This window comes from Eulemur rufifrons, chromosome 15 (genome assembly GCF_041146395.1).
Source record: "Eulemur rufifrons isolate Redbay chromosome 15, OSU_ERuf_1, whole genome shotgun sequence".
Taxonomy (NCBI): Eukaryota; Metazoa; Chordata; class Mammalia; order Primates; family Lemuridae; genus Eulemur; species Eulemur rufifrons.
The window spans coordinates 98199691-98223788 of record NC_090997.1 but is presented as its reverse complement, the minus strand read 5'-3'; the positions used below and the strand labels follow the sequence as shown (position 1 = coordinate 98223788).

Below are 24098 nucleotides of genomic sequence, written 5' to 3'. Positions count from 1 at the left end.
CAAACTTGAATCTTCCACCATTTCAAAATTCACAATAGTAGTCATGGTATTAAACTTTCATCACAGTGATGATGCTTAAATGGAAGTTATGGTTTTCCCACAAAATTAGCACAGTGGGCACTTGAAAAAAACTCCAGCCTAGATCTCATTTAACTTATGATAATTAAGAGGAATTTACCGCATAATTCCTGCACAATTAAAGTATCTTCCGACACAGTAATTTTTAACACAAAAGAGGTCACAAAAACCCATTTGAGAAATTATGGTGGGAGGGAGACATGACAAAGACCACTCATACATAACCTGCACTGAGTCAGGGATTTTCACAGACTGAAACTCATCCAGAGTTTGCAGATTAAAAATCTACATCTTGGGGTTTTTTTGTGTTTGTTTTTTTTTTTTTTTTTAAGAGACAGAGTTTCACTATGTTGCCCAGGCTGGAGTGCAGTGGCAATTCATAGGCACTATCATAGCTCACTGCAGCCCCAAACTCCTGTGCTCAAGTGATCCTCCTGCCTCCACTGCACACCCAGCAAAAACCTATATTCTTAATTTTAAAATCTCTGGCACATTCCTGTCTTCAAGTCAATGTTCTCTGCAAAATTAAAAAATGGGCGGTGGAAGAGTTCAGTCTTTAAAAATCTGAGAGTTGACAAGCCATAAAAGCTAAACATTTCATACTTCAAACATTTCAAAGTATCAAAATATCTTGTTGGCAAATATTAATGATTACAATTAGAGGTAAATTTTGATGCCTTGTACAAAACAAATGGAATTTCTTGACAATTCAGGGCTTCAAAGATACCTTTTAATTTAGCAGAAAAAGTTCTGATGGAATAAGCCCAATGATAAATGGCTTTAAAAGCCAAATGCACTGTAAGCAAGCATTCTATAACACCCTTTTCTCTTAATCCTATAACTCGAATTCTTTTTTATTTTTGTACTTTGCAACATGATTTAATGGAAAATAGTCATTATTGAACTACTTCCCAGTATATGCTTACTTGCAATAACATTTACTATAATAGCAAGTACTGTAACAGTCACAGAAACTATATCCAAAATAAAAAAAAAAGTTATGTATTTTTGTGTTTAAACAACAAAAAATGTATATTTTCTGAATCATCTTCAAATTCCCTTCCTCAACTCTCGACTCTGTACTGCTATTTTTAAGCTAACCTCACTTTCAAACGTGGTGAAGACAGAGCATCTCAGTAAATAAGGAAGTTAAAAGATTTTTAAGTTTTTTGAATTCCATAGGACAAGAAAGGGGACAGTGCTACATACACTAAAATAGGACTACCAGAAATCTCAAGTCCCTGTAAAGATGAGAAAAGAGGTTGGCATGTAAATATTAGGCCCCTTATCCTTAATCAATACTAAAATGAAAAACGGGCAGTAACATTTCTGCTTCACTGTGCTCTCCTGTGAACAACCATAGTGCACAAACCACTTGTTTACATCTACCATTGGAAGACTCCAGTTTAAAATGTCCTGAGTAGTGGGGGTGGGGTCCACATGTTAAGAACACCCTAAACAAAGAGGATCCATACCCATCAAAATGGCGGGGGGCAGAGGTGTTAAAGCCAATAATGGCAATGGAAGAGAAAAGATTTTTAAAAATAATTTTAAAAACCCTAACATACTAGTGCTATAGCACTATATGTAGCCAAAAAAAAAAGCCATAGATTTTTTCCCTGCAGTTGTTAAACTTTAAACTATTAACAATAAATTGGAACATATAGTATCACTAAATACTTTTTATTTCATATATTAAGCACTGAGTAGAACCAAATTTTATAAATGGAAATATCTGCCCCAAATTATCTGCTATAAATTCATAAATAAAATGAAGATTCGCAAGGCTATTGCTAATTATTTATGAAGTTTAAGGAAAAAAGAAAGAAAAATCTAGCACTAAAAAAAGAAAATCTTTTCCAAGAAAAGTTTATACTGCATCACTATCTACTCTAATATAGAAAGCCCAATTCACTTGAATGTTATCTACCATTTTGGCCTCTTTCCTAAGCTTCAAAATAGTAATTCTTAAAAAATAAATAAATAAACAAACAAACAAGATAAAATTATAGAACATGTAAAAGTATCGTCCTATGTGGGTTGTCACAGCAAAAAGTCTGGTATTTTAAGAGGTGAATATTAAAGATATTATTTAACAATCACTCTACTGAATAAAGTATTAGAGCTTCCAAATCAAAGGTATGTACAATTTATGCTAATTTAGTTACCATCACATTTAAGTATTTTTTCTAAGGTGTACAGTTAAGGATACTAACGCTGGTTGTGCAGATATGTATTTGCTATGTTTAATGTATGCATTAGGTCTATTGAAATCGGAATTCAAAAAAAAAATTGAATGTATTTTATAGTAACCTGTCTTCCTCCAGACTAATCAATTAAACAGCGAAAACTGGACGCCTGCTTTTTTAAAATCTCGTGGTAGACACGTGAATGAGCCTGTGAGAAATGTTGCCCCCAGAATCTTCCCTCTCTCCATGCACAGATCTCTGCCTACCGTTTGTGTCTTTATGTCGTGATGGAGGAGAGTGAGGCAAGTAAAAATAGAAGAAATCGCAGAATAACCTTGCCTCCCTACCAACCATCCAATTAGCTTAAGTCCCTAGCTGGCAGGTTACCTAGTCAACAATATCTCAATTATAAACACTGCGTGTAACGTGACTACACATCACTACCCCGTAGGTTCTTTTTCCGCCACTGTCCCCAATCGGAGCCTGTCTCATTACGGGACCAGGGAGGTCTGGAGAGTGATGTCCAGTGTCCATTTGAAATCTCGAAGGCCCAGAAAGCAGGTGGGCGGGCCAAGGCCCGGCGGAACTGACCCCAAGAGACCCGCCGGGAGTCTCCTGGGGAGGGCCCAGCCGAACCTTCCCTCCCAACCCGCAGCCATTCCATAGGGCGCCGAGATGCCAGAACCTCCCTCCGCCCCAGGGCGGCCCTCCCCCAACCCTCCTCCCGGACTCGGGGGAGGGCCGCCCGGGAAGAGAAATACCCCTCCCCCACGGGCACGGCTAGGCCGCCGCTCGCCCCACCCTTGAAAACCCTGCAGGCCCGCGCCCACCCTCCTCGCTGGGGCCTCGTCCCGGGGTGGGGGCAGTGCGGGGGCCAGGTTGTGATACCAACCTCGCTATTGAAGGTTTTCACGGCCTCCATGTTGTCGCTGCGGAGGCCCCGAGCCCGGCGGCGGAAGAGGCGGCGGCCACTGCACTGGGTGGGGAGAGCGAGACGGGGGCGGCGGCGTGGCCGCGGGGAGGGGGCGCCGGCGGGAGGGCGGCCCGCTGCGACCCCGGGGCGGGAGTGGAACGGCCAGCACTGGCGGGGAAGGGCTCCCTTAGGGGCAGCGAAGCCCCGGCATGGCCGCTAGGGCGGGCGGAGCGCCGTTCTGGTGAACAGAGGCGCAGCCGGGGAGGGTGGGCAGCGGGCGGGGGAGGGGCCGGGCCCGGCGCCTTCTCTTCTCCGCCCCGCTAGGTCTCGGTCCCCTACCCTTTAGCCTCGTCCCCTACACTCTCCACCCCCTTCTTCCTCTTCCTCCGACAGGCTCCTGTTTCACCTCCCCGCCGCTCGGGCCGCAGGAACCAGCAGCGCACGGCGAAGACACAGGAGGAAGCGCTGGCAGCAGCGGCTGCGGCATCCAATATGGCGGACACGAGTCGGGCCGCGCAGCTCGGAGATCCGCGGCGCCGGCCAGCGCGCCCCCTGGCGACTGGACCGCGCGGGCCTCGGCGGCCGCGCGGAAACCATCGAGCGAGCTAGGGCCAGAGCGTCACCGCCCGGAGGCCTCGCTTGGTTCGGTGGGTCCCGGGACGCCCGCGTGGTGCCCCCTCCTCGCGCCCGGCCGACGCGGGAGCCCCCGCTGCGGTGTGGGCGACCGCCGCGACGAGGAGCCCGCTTCATAGCGTCGCTCTTAGAGAAACTTAAGTGTGCCCACAAAGCGTTAAGTTAGGAAATGTGTCCCCGTTTCCGTTGTTTCCCTGTGGATTGGTCTTTTTGCACGAGCTGGGTTTAATCGCTTTTCAGAACTTTACTGGACAGTGGCCTAAAGGTTAACAGCCAAAAAACCCACGAAATTCCTAGGCATTCATCTGTGCAGTAGCAATGTACCCAAGCGTTTTAACAGCACAGAAGGAAAACAAACAGAACCCTCGGATGCAGACAGGGGCGGGCGGACGAGGGATGCCCACATGCAGCAGCGCAGCGCAGGAAATGCCGCCTGCAGTCCCAGGATGGGGTCGCGCAGACAATGAGTGCGTTTGTCTGCACGACGGGAAGGGGATCCCAGAATGCACAACACTGGCGTAGGTGAAAGGCAACCCATCCGTTACGGAGGGTGAATTATTCTGAAGGAAGTTTGCACTGGATTATTTGGAGCAAGAAGGCGAATGCAGTATTTCTTAGAAGGAATAGGAAATGCTGCTGGCAAAAAGCCTTCTCTCCCATTTCGTGCAGTGTAAAATAATCGTTAACAATTTAAGAACAAACATTTGCTGGAATTAAAAGTTAATTTGGGAGGCCGTGGTGGGAGACTCGCTTGAGCCCAGGTGTTTGAGGCTGCAGTGACCTCTGATCCGGCTACTGCACTCCAACCTAAGCGACAGAGCGAGACTCTGTCTCTTTAAAAGAAAAAAAAAGTTAAGGGTGTATCTTGGACCCAAACACTGCTGTTTTCTTCTTGAAAGTTATTTTTCAACAATCACTTCTCCCAGGTTCACTCAAAAGGAAGAGAGGAAAGTGACAGCAGAATTGGGGGATTGTTGGAATCAAGGTAGTTCTTAAGAGCTGATCCCAGAGCCACATGAAACTCAGAGTAAAACCCTTCCTGACATTTTGGGATCTTAAAGTTTACTTCATTGACAGCTTTAATATGGGGGCTGGCTATTTAGAAGGTAAAAGGGATAACTTCACCAGTACGCACTCATTTTTACCTTCAAAATCTCAAATGCTAAGTTCTCCATCTCCATTGCCTCCAATTCTCAGGCCTAGCCATGATTATCTTTTGCCAACACTTGCAGGAGCCTCCTAAGTGGTCTCCTGCTTGTCTTCCTACAATTTATTTTCTAGACAGTAGCCAGAGGGATATTTTTTCCTTAGACAAATCAGATCACTCCCTTGCTTAAATCCCTGTAATACTTTCCTATTGCCTGCCAAGATACTATGGTAACTCCTCCCTGCCTGCCTTATTTCACATCACTTTCCCTTTTGTCACCGGGGCCACACTGGCCTTTGTGCTGCTTGACAACAGGCAGCATTTTCCTACCTAGGACATTTGTATATATGCCTTTCTCCTTAGCTGGGGTGCTGCTGCTCACATTCTTTCTATAGCTGACTCCTTATCTTTTAGTCCTGCAAGAGGTCTCTCCTAATCACACCCCCTAAAGGAGCATGCTGTGACTTGAGTAAGTATTGCACTGAGTTCTATGCATGCCAGGTTCTCACAACCAGAAGTCACTGTTTTGGCCTAGGAGAGATTATTTATTCAGTGATACATGAAATGAATGTTTACTGAGTTGCTTAGGCCTGAGAGATGAAAATGCAATAAATGCTACAGAATAAAATCAGTTGTTAGCATGTTAAACTATTTGATTTAATGAAGCTTTCACCCGCAGAAAGAGGGCATATTTTGATCAGGAGGGACAAAGGCAGACAACACCCAAAATGCTCTCTTAAAATGAGAAAGAGATAAGGCAAGATGGAAAGTGGAGAAAGGATAGAGGGGGTATCTGGGGGCCCAGTGCAATGGCTAAATACAAAGATTACTCACAGTTGCACACACTGGCAGAATGTGAAAACATCCATACATATGTATTTATTATATGTACATGTGTATATACATGTAGGTATCTTAGGATTCTGATTCCTAATATAACAAGCCAATTCGAGCTTGCATAAGCATAAAAAAATTTACTATTAGGGCAGGGCGCGGTGGCTCACGCCTGTAATCCTAGCACTCTGGGAGGCCGAGGCGGGTGGATCACTCGAGGTCAGGAGTTCGAGACCAGCCTGAGCAAGAGCGAGACCCCGTCTCTACTAAAAATACAAAGAAATTAGCTGGACAACTAAAACTATATATAGAAAAAATTAGCCGGGCATGGTGGTGCATGCCTGTAGTCCCAGCTACTCGGGGGGGCTGAGGCAGTAGGATCGCTTAAGCCCAGGAGTTTGAGGTTGCTGTGAGCTAGGCTGACGCCACGGCACTCACTCTAGCCCGGGCAACAAACCGAGACTCTGTCTCAAAAAAAAAAAATTTACTATTAGAATGCAAGTCTTTCTCATGTAAACCAGTCAGGAATGCAGCTAAACCCAAGGGAGGGACCTGAACCAAAATACAGACAACCTAAGAGGCAGCCTAGGCTGTGCTTATCTGCCTGATTTTCCTTTCTGTTGTTTTATCACCTCTCAGTTTTATGTAGTGGAATATAACTATTGCTTTTGGTTTTATAGTTCTAGACAACCAGAGGACCTCAACAAAACCTTTCCTTCCCAGTTCCAAATTCCTAAGGGAAGAAGGAAGGGATTTAATTGACCCAACTGGGATTAGGTGACCATCACCAAGAAACTGAAGACCACTAATCTGTGTTCTGAAGAAGACTGATACAGGAAATAGTGGACAGGAGTATTCCAGTCACTGAAAGAGATGTTCCAAATTATAAATAAGGAAATTTATAATATAGGATGTATGATATTCTCTCGTGAATAGTTCATTGGCCTTTCCCCGAGGACTTAATTTTATCTGGGAGTAACTCAAAGGCTCTAATTCAGCCATAGCCAAGAGGTCAGGGTCAAAAATAGTCCTGAGCAGCACTCACCATAGAACATTCTGGGATCATAGAAATGTTCTATATTTGTGCTGCCCAATTCAGTAGCACTAACTTTGCATGGCTGCTCTGCACTTGAAATATGGTTAGTGCAACTGAGGAAAATAGTTTCTAATTTTATTTCACTTTAATTGACTCATGTTTAAATACGTGGCCGGCAGCTACCATATTGGAAAGCACAGAGCTAGCTAGAGGATACTTAGTCTCATGGATAGGGCACATCTAGGTAGGGGGACATCGTGACGTGGCACTAAGCAAAACAACTATCAGCTATCAGAAGGAATGATATATGTATAGGAGTTACTTTTAATATAGGGCAAGAACCTGGAGCATTGTCTAAATCAAAACTAATTCCCATCCAATGTGAAAAAAGAAAATTTGAGATTCATCAGGAAACAAATATTCTGAAATGCTTAATCAATTAGGGTATAGAAACAAAATGGAATATTACACAGCCAATAAAAATGATTTTTAAGTGATTATGGGAAACTGTGGCAATTCTGGTTGAATTATTTTTTTAAGGCTAGTCAAGTGAAGCAGTAGGAGTGGAGAAGGAACAAAGGCATGTGTAACTGGTTGTGATCAATTAGTTGTAAACGCCACTGAACTTGAACTAGCCTGTAGTTTGAATATTGATTTAAATTTGACATTTGTTCCCCAGTAAGTAAACTAGCAGATTCATGTCTTTCTTTTCTGAGACAAATCTAAAAATCTTTTTCTAACATATACACTCCTGACCCAAGTTATTTGTCCACCCTACAAACACAATTTTTCCCCATGCTTTCCAAATTAGCACCGTTACAAGTTGCTTATGAGAAGGAGATATTTTGCATGTCTTAAAGTTTCATGGTGCTGCTGTGAAGTAACACAATTGTGCTTCCTATAAAAATTTTGGTTCATTTCAGCTTAACACTGAAACAGAGACCAAATTTTGTTGCTATAGAATAAAAGAAAAGAGAATATATCATTGAAAAGCCATTTCTTTATTTCCTTATAGTCAGTCTAACTTCCTGTCAGTCTTAACTTTACAAACACATTATAAATTGAGGACAGAATTATAGGAGGCATCAAAATGACCAAATAAGGCTTCATAAGGTTACGACATCATGTGATCACTGTATTCTTCGTATGTTTGCAAATTAGCAACTCGGTGTGATACATTCAGAGTACAGAGCCTTGTGGACAAACTAATGATAACAAAACATGCAAGAGATTGATATATATCCCTCAGAATGCAAGTGTATTAATTTACTATATATCTCTTTCAAGTGACTGAATTCCCGAGTCTCCTACTTAAAACAAATCTTCAATATCAAGGTACCTAGGAAACTAAACTAATAATCTGAAGGTAGGTTTGAATTATTAAATGGTAAAAAGGAACTATTAGTGATTAGAACTTTTATATTCCTCCCCCTGACAAATACTCAAGTTTCAGTGTTCTATTCCCTGAGGCTCTATTGAATAAACACTGCAAACATCTCTGACACCTGTTATGCTTTTTTTTTTTTTTTTTTTTGAGATGGAGTCTTACTCTTTCACCCTGATTGGAGTGCAGTGATGTTATCACTCACTGCAACAACTTCAAACTTCTGGGCTCAAGCAATCCTCTTGCCTCGGCCTCCTGAGTAGCTGGAACTACAGGTGCACACCACAGCACCCTGTTAATTTTTGTATTTTTAGTATAAACTGGTCTCGCTCTTGCTCAGGCTGGTCTCAAACTCCTGAGCTCAAGTGATCCTCCCACCTCAGCCTCCCAGAGTGCTAGGATTACAGGCATGAGCCACCTCGCCTGGCCACCTATTATTCTCGTAGCCTGGCATCCTTTGGCTACATTTAATGCCTGCAATAAAATCTCAGTAAAATGGTCTTCTGAAGACCTGATCTTATTCATTATATATTAAGTTTTTATAGATTTTTTAAATTTAAATCTGAAGGTTCTCAAGGTGCTTTTTTACAAGTTTTGGGTGGTAGTGTGGGCTGAATTATGTCTCCCCAAAATTCGTATGTTGAAGTCCTAACTCCCAGTATATCAGAATGTATTTGTATTTGGAGATGGGGTATTTCAAGAGGTGATTAAATTATAAGGAAGGCATTAGGGTGGGCCCTGATCCAATAGGACTGTGTCCTCATCAAAAGAGGAGACACATACACAGGAAAGATCTTGAGAAAACACAGAGTGAAGACAGCCAAGGAGAGAGGCCCCAGAAGAAACCAAGCCTGCCAACACATTGATCTCAGACTCTAAGCCTCCAGGATTGTGAGAAAATAAATTTCTGTTGTTTAAGCCACTCAGTCTATAGTACTTTGTTGTGGCAGCCCCAGCTAAGTAATGCAGGTGGTATACAAAACTCTGAGACCAGGACCCCAACATTTTTAAAAAGCTCACAGGCTAAAAGCAGTGGGGAAAGTTGCCAACAGTCTTCACTTTTCTAGAAACATATTTGTATTTCTTTTCGAGAGTAAATTACTCTTCATTTTACGGGAAGAGGGGAGCTATTTTTGTTTATGAATGTAAATTTACAATTTTATTCCAAAATGGAGTTCAGGAATATGAAGCACTGTTCCACTGCTCTGTTAAAATGAAAATTTTTCTGCATTGTCAGCAAAGTTATTGATCCTATATGAAGTTGGGGTCAAGTTTTGGCCTGAGGAGAAAAATAGATTTTCGCCTCTTAGTGAGCCTAGAGAGCATCGTCATGCCTTGACTGGGCATAGGGAAGTTTTGATAAAGGGCAATCCCATTGTTCAGAAGTAACCTGAACCCATAGTACAGCGGTAGGCTAGGAGACTGCTAAATTTCTTGCCATTCCACTGGTCTGGCACAGTGAAAGACAAAGTTTTGCAGGCAATACAGTAGAGGCTTAGAATAATGTATTTATGCCTTGAAGGAAGTTTAGGTCATTTTGGTTGCATGGCAATTGCCTGTTGCTTAGTTTCTGAGTTAACCTTTAATGTCCATCAATGATACATTCCATTCCTCCTAGATATGTTTTATGTTTCTAAGGCTTTTCTTCTAGAATTTTCCTTCGGCTCCTACGAAATGCTCAACTATTACTGCCTTCTTTCTTTTGCATTTTGACCATTTATTCTACTGGACGTGCGAAGATGAGTAAGACATAACAATACTGATGTAAATAGGAAAGGTAGCAACAAAGATGAAAGAAAGGTCAAGGTAGTCAAGTTTTCACAAGGAGAGTAAGTTAAGGAGATGGCGGTCAAAAGTATTAACTGTTGCCCTAACATTAGTTGGTTTAAAGCCCAGGAGTTTCATTAGATGTAGCAAATATGTTTCATTGGTAACTTTAGTGAGAATAGCTTCAGTGGAGTGGTGAGTGCAGAAATCAGATCACATTGAGTGATTAAACATCTTTTTCTAAAAAGGTTTATTGTAAAGAGAAGAGAGAAGTAAAATAGGAGTTAAAGAGGATAAAGGCATAAGGACATTATTCCTAAACTAGACACCAACATGTCCTGGTGCACAGCAACAAACTCAAAGGGCACCATAGGATGAACATAGAAGATGTCCAGGGAAACATGCCAAGGCTTCAGTCACCGGAGGAACCACCAGCTCCAAGGAATCAACAATTTCAACGTTAGATCACACTACATTCCTTTCAGCGAGTTCACGTCTTTGTGAAGTTGGGTTTCTGACAGTTGTTGGGGTAAAGGGAAGTACAGAGTGAAAATCAATGTGCAGGAAATAAGGGTGGAGTTGTCCAATCTGATTTCAAGGTTTGAGAGTTCATGCAGTGACACAGGTCCACACATTCCATTGTCAAGTCATTGTGCTTATTAGAGAATGAAAACTATACATATTATTTTGTTCTACTTATGTGTATTTTTTCAAATGGTTACTAAATTGCTACGACATAAATATTTATCAAATTGTATGGACCTAACTACTTAATAGTATTAACAGAACTATTAATGTATTTATTTTGGCTTAGGGGACCAGCCGTGACAGAAATTGAGATACTAAGGGCACGTTGACCACAAAAAGTTTGAGAACCTCTGAGTTAAGATTTTGTTTTATTGTCTTGTTCTGCTTTTAATATGAAAAGACTAGAGAGCTGCATAAAGTTTTAAAAGTAGTTGTTAAAAAGCATATACCTTACCATTTTATTTTCATTTATTTCACATGAAATATATGTAAAGAAGAAAGGGTTAGCAATCAGGAAAATTTGCGAAAGAGAATTGAGCATGGAGGTTGAAAGAGTTAGCGTTCTAGGCATAAAATGGTGGCAAAATGGAACCTAACCTTACCTGCGGGGGTCAGCACACCTTGCAGCATGGTTTAGGAAGTACAATCATAGCCCCTTATCTCCTTTAACTCTTGGGGACAGTTGACACTTTAAAATGATCAATTTCTGGCAGAATGGCAGACCGGGGTCTCTAAATACTTTTATCATATAACTACCAATACTAGTTGAATTACTTTTCTTTTTAAATATATCTTTAGTTGCTAGAAAGCAAAAGCAATCCTCAGAGGCCAAAACAAGTAGAAGCAGCAGTCCAGGGACATAAGGAAGCTCTAAAATGTCAGAACACAGTGAGTAGCTACCAGTCCCTGCTGTCACCAAGCTTTGATTTTGATAGTCTGCAAGGTAAGTACACGAGATGTTAGGTGAGCAAGTCATGGAGGATGCGACATAAAACTTGTCCATAGTCGGGGTGGGAGTAGGAGGGAGCAGCAAGGAAATTTGCCTCTCTCGACACTGGAACTGAGTGAAAAGAGAGAAAAGCTTCCCCTGATAATTTGTAACCACAAGTCAGACCTCATGCAAGTTTGTGGTCCAATTCATAATACTTGGGTGATGTGAGAAACCTCAAGCAAAGAAATGATGTTAAATTGGTGCTGGGTTGGCATGTCTCCAGGCAACTGACGGAGAGATTGCAAATTCTCTCGGAGGAAGGCACCTTCAACTCAACCTTCAAAGAAGTTTGACAAATAAAGGTCTATTGCAAATAAGATTATAATTAAATGGCCGAACAGGAAAACAAAGCTCCATGAGTGGGAGCCAACAGAAACAAAAGACAGCAGAATCAGACCAGCAAAAATGTAGATAGTGGAACTGATACATTCAGAGCACAAAATTTGTAATAGGTTCCCTGGAATGTGATGGACTAGGTTACTCAGACCAGCCCCATGCCTGAAAACAGCAACAAATGCTGACTAAAAGAAAAAAATCTGAAAAGCATTGAAAGCATAAAGCAGGATGAGTCCTGAAGAAGGTGAGAGCTCAGCAAGGCAAGCAGAGCCCTGAAGCTGCTTTGGCCTTTAGAGCATTTTCCATTCCAGATGAACTTGAACTTTAGGTTTTGATAGCCTCCTGGGGTAAAGGGCAGAAGGCCCGGGGCCCACTCAGGCTGGGAAGGCTAAAAGGAGAGTGGCTTCACATCCAGCTGGGCTCTCAAAGGGTTACAACTCAGGATTTGGGAAAAACAGAAGTCATTCCCCTCTCCACCCCAGGGGACTATGAGAAAAATGTCCTTGTCTAAACAAAGCAAGAAGAGGGGGAAATGCTGAAAAGTGTAACCGAATGTGGCCTCTACATGGATTTGCAGCTCTAAAGTACATTACCTTAAGCCCTTTATGTAGTTTAAAGTGTTCCTGGAATAGTATTGCCCATAGGTACCTAAGAGAAGTAAATTCAAGTCCTCTTTAGAGGACAACTGCTTCGCCTAAGGCCGTAAGGAAATCCTGCAAATAAATTCTCGAGGATAATGAGCGTGTGAGCTTTCCATTGCTGCCGTAACAACTTACACCAAACCTGGTGGCTTAAAACAACACTAATTTATTATCTTATAGTTTGGGAGGTCAGGTCTCCAAACTGGGTCTCAGTGAGCTAAAACTGAGGTGTCAGCGGCGCTCTTAGCTCTAGAGGGGAATCCACTTCCTTGCCCTTTTCCAGCTTCTAGAAGCCATCTGCATTCCTTGGCTAGTGGTTGCTTCCTCCACCTTCAAAGTGAGCGAGGATGGGTCAAATCCTTCTCACGTCAAATCTCTGGCGTGGCTGCCCGCACCCCACTTCCTTCTCTCACACCTCCTGCCTCCCTCTTCCATTTATAAGCACTCGTGTGATTACATATCCAGCTAATCCAGGATAATCTCTCCAACTCAAGACCCTTAATTAGGTCTGCAAATCCCTTTTTGCCATCTATGCAAATTAGGGTATAGACTCTGGGGGGAGGGCATTATTCTGCTTACCAAAATCAGTATCACATAGTCAAAAATAATTAAACTCACAAGGAAACTCTATGCTATGAATGAAAATCAACAGAAAAGACAGATGAAACAGACATAGGTACACATATACATCACGAATAAGTTGGGCTTATCACAGGATTCTTTTAACACTATAAAAATTTATTAATATGATTCATACATTAAAAAGTTAAGAGAAAAAACTATGAGATTCTTTCAGTAGATACAAAAAATGCATCCGATGTGATTCAGTGTCTTTTATTAAATCAAAACTGTATTGGTTTTCAGTGGCAGCTTAAACCAACAGAACTTTATTTTCCCACAGTTCTGAAGGCAAGAAGTCTAAAATCAAGGTGTTTTCTGGGGACTCCCCTCAAAAGCTCTAGGGGAGAATCTGTTCCTTGCCTTTCCCAGCTTTTGCCAACATTCCTTGACTATAGCGGTATCACTCCAGTCTCTGCCTCTGTCTTCACGTGGCCCTCGCTGCATCTGTGTAAAACCTCCCCCTGACTCTCTCTTTCTTATGAGGATGTGTGTGATTGCATTTAAGGTCCACTTGAATGATCCAGGATAAACTCCTCTCAAGATCCTTACCTTAGTCACATCTTTTACAACATACGGTAATTTTGCTCCTTTGCTGTAGAAGATAATATTCACAGGTTCCAGGAATTAGAAAGCAAACATAACTAAGGAGGGACATTTTACAGTTTACCACAAAAATAATCCACAGATCATAAAAGATAATTTCTTTAATCTGTATTGGAATCAAGATCTAAAAAACAGCTATGGCAAACATCATGCTTGACACTGATGCCTAAAACATTCCTTTTAAAACCAGGCATAAGAAAGGATGCCCACGATTATCACTTCTATTCTACATTCTCATGGAAGACATAATTATAACAGCTGTTATAAATAAATGCATGGATTTGAACAAAAACATGAAAGTAATGGAGAAAATGGAAACTATAAAAAAGAACAAAATGAAACTTCCAGAGCTAAAAAAATACAATATCCAAAGTAACGAATACTACTTAGAAAAGGTAAGGTAAGTGAATGGATGGTGGGAGCCAGGTTGGAGTGGGAGTTTACACATCAGCAACCTGAAGAGACTAGAATGATCCATGTAATGAATGGATCAGAGATGGAGACATCAGTACAAGCTCATGTTCAGGTTAATATGGATACAGACAGTTGCATATAGAAATAGTTATAAATATGTGTATATACGTGGGTTAGTGCACACACACACTCTCTCTCACACACGTATGTATCCTTCCAAGGGTCTGTTTCCTTAGGATGGTCTAGAAGCAACGACATACTAGCACACCAAATGCCCAGATCTTGGTTTCCAGGACCATCATCCAGTAAAAGGAACCAGGACTCCTTGAAGAAATGGCTGATTCTAGGACTGGGGCACAGAATATATAAGATGATGAACCCAGAATATCTTTAGTGCCAAAAAGTAAGAAAGTGCTACACACACACACACATCCCCCACATAAAATGATGGAGGTATGCCAAAGTGACACAAAAGCCAACTGAAAGTTCTCCCAGTAGCCAAAGTAGAAACAATTTGAGCAAGAAAATAAAGTGATATTGAATTATAATCCTAATGATAACCACATTCATGGAATGAAGATAATATTAAGGTGTCAATTCTTCCCAAAATGATTTAAAGGTTCAATGTAATTTTTTAAAGCAGATTTTTTTCAAGTAATTGATGAGCTAATTCTAAAGGTTATATGAAAATTGAGAGGACTTATACTACCTGATCTAAAAAATTATGATAATGGTAAATAATCAAAACAATTGGTAATAAGCATGTGAGTAGACCTATATATCAATGAAGGAGACTAGAAAATCCAGAAATATATAGATATAAAAATAGAGAGATATAGCCAGAAAAAAATACATATGTATATATTCCACACATATATGTAAAACCATGCATGTATATTTAATTCATTTTCCACAAAGGTGCTCAGGTAATTCAATGGGGAAAGGACAGTCTTTTTAATAAATGGCAATAGAAAAAAAGGCTACTTATATGGAAAAAAAATGCGCCTTAAACCTTACACTGAACCATGGACAAAGGAGCAGGAGCAGCACAGGGAAGGAGGATGGGGTTGGGGGGAACCAAGAAAACCATCTCACAGAGACCCCAACCATGGCTACCTCTGACTACAGGAATCCCCCCTTATCTATGAGTTCGGTTATCTGCAGTCAGTCCAGAAATATTCAATGAAAAATTCCAGAAATAAAGAAGCCATAAATTTTAAGTTGTGTGCCATTCTGAGTAACGTGATGAAGTCTCATGCTGTGCCACCCTGTCCCACCTGGGACGTGAATCATCCCTTTGTCCAGCGTATCTGTGCTGTAGATGCCACCCACTCATTAGCCACTTAGTAGCCTGCTGGGTTATGGGATTGACTGTTGAGTTATCACAGTGTTTGTGTTCAGGTCACCCTTATTTTAATAACACTTAATAATGGCCCCAAAGGGAAAGTGTAGCGATGCTGACATATTGCTATAATTGTTCTGTTTTTTTTACTGCTGTTGTTAATCTCATACTGTGCCTAATTTAAACATTAAACTTTATCATAGGTACATGTGGATAAGAAAAAAACAGCATGTATAGGGTTTGGTACCCTCCACAGTTGCAGGCATCCCCTGGGGGTCTCGGAACATACCGTTGGTGAATAAGGGGGGCTACTGTACTTCTCTAGTTTCACCATTCCTTCTCGTTCCCCTGTTCATAGTTTCAGTTCCTTGAAAGTGATATTCCTTGGTTTGATTCTAAACACTGCTATGCTATTTTTTTTTTTTTTTTTTTTTTAGTTCTCAGAACACCAATTCTTCCTTCATCATAGCTTGCTCACAATGACATACAGGGAAGTAGCACTAATGAAGAGTAAACACGCCAGCAGCTGCCTTCAGGAGTTGAGAGTTGGGTGCTTGCAGCGGGATCCGGTGATGCTCTTAGTTGGCATAAATGCCCTGCCGAGCCACCCCCAAACTGCGTCAGGCCTCCCGGATGGAGTGAGTTTTCCCTTTAATAGGCAGGGTTGCCTCACACTGGGGAAGAAAGACCGGCTTAAGTGAAAGTCTACAGTGTTTTTGATTTTGTTTTTATGTATGTTTTAGTGCAACAACCAGCCTCACAGTTTCCAGGTGGAAAATACCCAGTAGCATCGGATACTTATATTATAGGTAAGAGCTTAAAATGAACTTTATCAATCATGGGATCCACAAATAAGCCACCTGACACAATAGTGAAGTCCTTCCATCAAAAGAACTTAAACTAGAGAATTAAATCCACCTTATAAAGAGCAACTTTATGGCTGCTGGAACCATTTAGGTTCGGATTTTATGTTCAGCACTTTAAAAGGTTCAACTTTCTGCTTCTACCCAGATTGATCTCAGATCGGTCTTTTTATCCATCCATTTTTAAAGCCAAAGCACATTTGTAGTGTACAATCCAGTAGAAGCAGAAGTAAATGCTATGATTGATGTTTTTTCTTAGGCAGGTTTTGTAGCTTCTAGGCAGTTAGCAGATGACGTTGTGAACAAGTGTGGGAGGTTCATGTGGAATCATAATATCTGTGATCTAGGTATGGTCTTAGTCAAGCTTGGAGGTTACACAGCCCTCTAGGTTATTAGGCAATGGTAGTTTTCTAGCACTGCAGACTGTCTACTGACCTCATTTTTCTGTTGGAATGAAAGGGCAGGGAATAAAGTTAGACCTGGGGAGCTCCAAAAAGAACAGACTTAGAAAATTCATTTGAGTGGGAAGATACAACATCAAAAGCCTATTACAGGACAGGTAAGATCACAAAACAACTTGCATAATGCAATACTTGTATTAACAAAAACATAAGGATTTACAAAACAAGATCCAAAGTATTTTTTATACATCAAGCAAGGCATTCTTGAAAGAGACTGTAATAATTTTTTTGCATGTTTAATTCTGTTTTGATTTTATGAGTCCTTTTAAAACCATGTCATACATTTCCCATGTTGATATTACATGGTCCATTATAGTATAGACAGGGGGGTTTGCTAACGGTGGAACACACCATACCCTGCATCACTTCAGCCAGACCACTCAGACTAGAGTCCCTGGCTCCCGCACACCCGCGGCATGTCTCCATTTCCTGCAGACATTCAATAATACCAGCTAGATTGGCCTCACAGTTTTGCTGAATTTGTTCCATTCTCAGGATCAGCTTTTCTTCCACCATCTTGCTGAGGTTGTTCCTTTCTAAGGACTTCTTGTTCTTGTTCCCTCTTCTCTGCCCGTGGTTTTGGCACCTGCGTCTCCTGAGACTTTCTTCTTTCCTCTGTAGCCTCCAGTTCCTTCTGGATCTCCTCAAGGGACTTCAGAGAAGCTAGAGTTCAAGGGCATTCTGAGAATGGAGGTGGTGGCTTTGAGGTTGACTCAAAAGCCAGGCTGAAGGCGCATTTGTGGATTTGCTTTACTTCCATGTGATCTTAAGTATAGATGTCAGTATTGCAGGTTCTGGGTTAAAAACAAGTGCACATCTCTCATAGCATGGACAGCTCCTTCACTGTTTTCCTTGTGGGCTGGGACCTCACCTTACTTTTGATTCCAATTAAAGCCTCTGCTGTATTTAATGGGAGTTCCGCTACATCATGCAGGGGCATGTCCTTATTTTCTCTCCCCACCCCCACCGCCCCATTGCTGTGTCAGCCATTGCAGGGATGTGCAGGTGAAGTGAAGGCCCTGAGTCTGGCTTCAGCAGCAGCTACTATTTCCACATTCTCCTGGAATCCTCTCTGCACAACTACGTCCCGTCTTTATTTGGGTACCTCCTATTTATTTTTCCTTTTATTTCCTTTTGGTGAACTGGTAAATACATACAATAAAATGTTTAAAATATATGAAAGGCATAAAAATTTAAAAATGAACACCTGTATAACCCACTCTGAAGGGGGTCCCCTAAGGCTCACCCCAGGTTGGGTAGAATATTCGCTAGGAGGACTCCCAGGATTCCACACATAGTTGTATTCACAGCTGTGGTTTATTACAGTGAAAGGATACAAAGTAAAATCAGCAATGGGAAAAGGCACATGAATGAAGTTCAGAGGAATCCAGGCAAAAACTTCCAAATGTCCTCTCCCAGGGGAGTCACACAGGATACATGTAATTCCTATAGTACCGAGTTCTGAGAATATGTGTGAAATACTGCCTATCTGGGAAGCTCATTAGGGACTTGGTGCCACGTTTTATTGTTCATTTGTTTTTTGAGACAGGGTCTCACTCTGTTGCCCGGGCTAGAGTGCGTGGCTCACTGCAACCTCAAACTCCCAGGCTCAGGCAATCCTCTTTCCTCAGCCTCCTCTGTAGCTGGGACTACAGGTGTGTGCCACCACGCCTGGCTAATTTTTCTATTTTTTGTAGAGATGGGGTCTCGCTATGTTGCTCAGGCTGGTCCCAAACTCCTGGTCTCAAGCAACCCTCCCACTTTGGCCTCCCAAAGTGCTGGGATTACTGATTGAGCCATTGCACCTGGCCAATGTGCCCAGGGTTTTAACTGGGGGCCAGTCACATAAGCACCCTCTGCCTGGTACATAAAAATTCAAGGTTCCCAGAACCAAAGCAAGAGTTCAGCATAAACCACAATGTTCATACAGTTTAGGCACAATGAATTACTCTTATTAGGCAATGGTGGGAACCCTCCCAAAATCCAAGTTCCCAGACATTGGGCAAGATCCAACCTTGAGAGCAGGCCTTTCTAAGGATAGCAGTCTTAGGCCTTCTGTTAATCTATTCTGCCACTCACTTTCTCTTTATATCTCTCCTGAATCCTGTCACCCCCCCATCCCAAACACTCCTCTTACATCCCCAAAGCAAACACGGTACTAAATATGTATTTATTATCCTTTTGCTTATTTTCTACAGGTTTATTGCACACACATCTATACACACATGTATACTGTACAAATATATAAAATTTAGATATATATCTAAATTTTTGGTTTTGCAATGTTTTGAACTCTATGTAAGTGAAATAATGTATTTTTAAATTTTTAATTAATGTAATGCTTAAAGATTCATCCATGTTGATGCCTATGTATTCTAGTGTATGTGTATACATGTATATGTATGCATGCATTGTGTGTGTATACAGACATAAACATACAGATGTTGAAGATAGAATATAATCTTCAATTCAGAAAAATATTATTTTTAAATTTACTCCATGACGCATTATTTACATAAGTGAAAACAACTGAAATTCCATCAGTAAAATACTGGGTAATTAACTTAAAAGGCAGAAGAGAGTTTAAAGATTATACTTTATTAAATTGAAGATAATATTCTATCTTCAACAAACATGTATAAAGAACCCATTATGTTCTAGGAGGGGATGAACATAAATGTAGATAAATTTGTCCGAACATGTTTTAAGTCCACAGTTTGATTACCATAGATTTGCATTGTTTTAATATCTGATAGTCTGTATTTTTCCCAATTTTGTGGCAATTTCAACTCATCTAATTTCCTATTTGGAATTTAGAAGCACATTACATAGTTCAAAAGCCAACAAAATTATCTTTCGGCATTCTCATTGAAATTGCCATAAATTTCCATATTGCTTTGGAATTGACTCTACTTTTTTCCCAGATGGCTACTGAAGTGTCCCCAAATCACTTATGGAAAAGTTTATATTTTTCCCAATGATTTCAGATATAGCCTTTCTCGTATGCTAAATTCTCACGTTGTGCTATTCTGTTTCATTTATTTGCCTATTAATGCACCTACACAATAATATTATTTTAATAAATGATATTTTTATAATATATTATATTATATTGTATCGTTGGTTCTACCTTATTACTCATTTATTTCAGAGATTTTCTGGCTATTAATTCTTGATGACTTTTCCATATGAAACTTTAGAACCCACTTGCCTACCATCATAAATATCTGTAGATACAGACACTCTTTAACTTATGATGGGGTTGCTTCTGGATGAGCCCGCCATAGTTGAGGAGCATACTGAATGCGTATCACTTTTGTACCATCGTAAAGTAAAAAAAAAATCATAAATCAAACCATTGTAAGTTGAGGACCATACGCATTTTTATTGGGATCTCACTAAATTTATGAATAAATTAGGGAGAACTGACATCTTTATGAAGTTGAGTCTTCAGTGGAGAGATAGGCAATAAACACAATAAACAAGCTGCTATGATGTGAATATGTACTTCAAAAAGCATGTGTTGGAAACTTAATCCCTAATGCAATACAGTTGGGAGTTAGGGCCTAAAGAGCAGTGATTAGACCATGAAGGTGGAACCTTCACGAATGGATTAATGCCATTATCTCAGCAGTGAGTTCATTATAGAAGGGTGAGTTCAATCCCCTGCTGTCTCTCTCTCTCTCTCCCTCTTTGCCCTTCTGCCAGGCGATGCCTTCTGCCATGTTCTAACAGCAAGAAGACCCTCCCCAGATGCCAGCCCCTCAGTCTTGGACTTCCCAGCCTCCAGAAATGTGAGGAAATAAATTTCTGTTCTTTGTGATTACCCAGTGTCAGGTATTCATTATAGCAGCCCAAAATGGACTAAGATACAAGCTAAATATATAATAATTTTTGTTTGTTTGTTTTTGGTGCTAAGTGCTAAATAGCAGGGAAGGACACTGGCAGGTAGGGGTGGAGGTTGCTATTTTAAATAACAGAAATTCAAGGATGTTTAAGTATAGACCCAGAGGAGGTAAGGGAGAGGGTCACGCAGATATTTGTGGAAAGTATTCCAGACAGAGGAAATGGCAAAGACAACGGCCTTCACAAGTTAGCCTTTGCTTGGAGCACAAGGAGTTCATCCATAGTGACAGGAGAATAGGCAGAGGAGATGGCAGAGATGCAGTTTGACGGGTAGATGCGGGGATAGTCCAGTGTAGACTGCCTCCTCCTCTCTCAGTGACAGAGGAAGCAGAGCAAGGATCTGGGAGGCCGTATTAAGAAGAAAAGGCATGAATTAGTTGTCAATGAGAGTATGAGAATGAATGTGCTAGGGGACTGTGGTATTAAAAGCAGGAAGCATTAGGGCCTATTCAAGATCAGTGACTGGGAATTCTGGGTGAGAACAGCCAGTGTGGTTACATGCTTTTCTCTCACCACATTCAGTCTTGCGGGTAGAGGCACAGAGGAGGTAGGAAGTTGGACTTACTTAGTGTAATGAGCTGAATTATGTCCCCCACCAAATTCATACCTAACCCTCAAGACCTCAGAACGTGCCCATATTTGGAGAAAAGGCCTTTTCCAGAGGTAATTAGGGTTAAGTGAGTTCGTTGGCATGAGCCCTAACCCAATATGACTGATGTCTTTTAAGAAAAGGAGATTAGGACGCAGATACACGCAGAGGCAAGAGTGCGCGAAGATGGGGGGGAAGCTGCCATCTATGAGCCAAGAAGGGAGGCCACTCCGCTGCTGCCTTGATTTTGGACTTCAAGTCTCCAGGACTTATAGAAATAAACAGAAAATACATTTCTGTTGTTTAAGCCACTCAGTCTGTGGCATTTTGTTAGGGCGGCCCCAGCAAACTAATATACTCAGGGTTGTGATTTAACCAGGCAAGAACCACAAAACAAGAGCAAGGGAACTGAGGATGATGTGCTTGGGAATGACGTTAGCAACTGACCATGGAATTGACCCCGGATAAAGAAAAAGGTGAGGCCAGGCAGGGCTTATGCACAGCGACCTTCCCTGTTCAATGTATTCCTATGTCTTTGAAACTAGCATACCAGAATGATAATATTTTTGTAAAATTTATTGTGAAACTTGCAACAAGTCTATATGTCCTTCCTCTCCACTCACATTTCATAAAATCTCAGAGTTGAAAAGAATTTAAGCATACACCAATGCTTAGGTTGCTATGTGAATTTTTAAACAAGTGGTCCTTCGATTTCTGCTTTTATGGCACCAGAGATAGAGAAGTCAGTACTTCTCCAGGAATCCAATTTATTTTAACTTTTTGCTCTTAAGTTCGATCACAATTTGAGCAAAAATCTGCTCCCATATTCCTTTCACCTAGCCACACTGTGTGGGTTTAATTCCTCTTCCACAGTAGAATCTTTCAAGAAACAATTTTGAAGACTGTCATGTTAATTTTCACCATAAACAGTGATGCTTTTTTCACTTCTTTCAGTAATCTTTCATATTATCATCATCATTGTCCTCATACCTCCTCTAAGTGTTATTTTCCTCCTAAATAATGGCTTCCAGAACTGAATATGACACTGTAAATAACTGACCAACTCAGGCAGGAGTAAACCCATCACGGCCTCTATGATACTTCTATTTGGAAAACTTAAAATTCCCTTTGCTATTTTTAACATCTGTATCATATCACATCTGTTGCTCTTAAGCTATACTCCTGTGCAATTGGTCTCCTGGGCCAAGTTCCAGTTGTTGCACTTGCCTGTATTGAACTGTAGTCTCTTAAATTAAGTCCATCATTCCAACCTACTACCTTTTTAAAAATCCCGATTCTGTTAAATCTATTAGCCTTCTAGTTTCACTTCATCTGAAGATTTAATCAGCATACTCTCAATGTTACTACCAGAAAAGTCTGATTATTAAGGACTCTGTTTTTCATGTTTAAAGCCCTCTTCTTTCTTGCCATTAAACAGCATTATCCCATTAAATACAGATTCACCCCACATTATATTATACAGATACATTTCTTCCCAAATGCTATAGTATTCCTTTCATAAATCAGCTTTAAGTAGGACTCCATGGTAGATATCATAGCTTCAAGCCTACGATTAAAGACCATCCCTTTATAATCTAAATATAGCACCACAAAAATGCCTTGGAGGCCCCTCGTTCAAGATCATGGACTGAGCACATGCATTCGCCTCACATCCCTTCCAAGGCGCCACTGAAATGGCACTATAGAAATATAAAAAGTTATATAAACACCACAGGAGTGGAGATAATAAGGGGATATATCAGCAGGTTAGAAATTAAAAAAAAAACAAACTCTGGAAGACAAACTGGGACAGAAGTGTGTTGATGGTGAGGCAGAGCTCAAAGCACAGAACATTGGGTAGCAGTGTAGTTGGGGGACGAGCAAAGTCTACAAATCAAACAGAATGGCAGTGCAAAGAGGCTGAGAATACAGAACAGTTGTGCCAGTCTACTCCCAATTTCCCTGCCTACTTATCTGCATCAAAAAAAAAAAAAAAAAAAAAAGAAAGAAAGAAAAATAAAGCTTGATTCTGAAAGAAATTAAACAGTCTGAAGACATGTTTTTCTCAAGGTGAATACTGGGTTTGACTCCTTCGCGATTAATGATGAAGGTCAGCACTCCACTTAACATGCTCCTCCAGCATAGAAAGGCTTCCCATTTAGGAAAAGAGGCTTCCCAGGATGCAGCATACTTACATTGTAGGAGAAACCCACACCAGCTACATAAAATGATCCATCATGTCTTTTATTATTAAAAGTTATTTTCTATCAAGGATCAGCAGTTGTGTAAAAGAAAAAAAACAACATGAAAGAGCTAGGCAAAGATACACAAAAAGTAAGTGGAGTGGGAGGGGTGGGGGAAATAATTCAAAAAACAGAATAGAACTTGTAAAAGTAATTAGTTTTGAAACCATTATATACAGTACATAAAAAAGGCTTTGAAAAAGAAACAGTACAAGAAAGGGTTACTAGAAACTAAATATACGAATGCCACAACAAAATAATTTCAGTAAAACTGGAAGGTGGAGTTGAAAAAAAATCCAACAGTGCCTCTTAAGCTTTAATGTGTAGGCCAGGTGTGGTGGCTCACTCCTGTAATCCTAGCACTTTGGGAGTCCAAGGAAGGAGGATCATTGAGACCAGGAGTTCAAGACCAGCCTGAGCAAGACCGAGACCCCCATCTCTACAAAAATTAGAAAATTTAGCTGGGTGTGGTGGCATGTGCCTATAGTCCCGGCTATTTGGGAGGCTGAGGCAGGAGGATTGCTTGAGCCCAGGAGTTCAAAGTTGCAGTGAGCTATGATGACACCACAGCACTTTAGC

General features: G+C 41.0%; 1 protein-coding gene across 1 annotated transcript in view; it reads right to left on the bottom strand.

Moving 5' to 3' along the window:
- Window positions 1–3391, bottom strand: part of LOC138395858 (rho guanine nucleotide exchange factor TIAM2-like) — a 415009-nt gene extending 411618 nt beyond the window's left edge. Inside the window, 1 exon segment of the mRNA XM_069488873.1 lies at window positions 3160–3391. Within this exon segment, the coding sequence (XP_069344974.1) occupies window positions 3160–3189 (30 nt within the window). The 5' untranslated portion in view covers window positions 3190–3391.
- Window positions 3392–24098: the final 20707 nt, after the last annotated feature.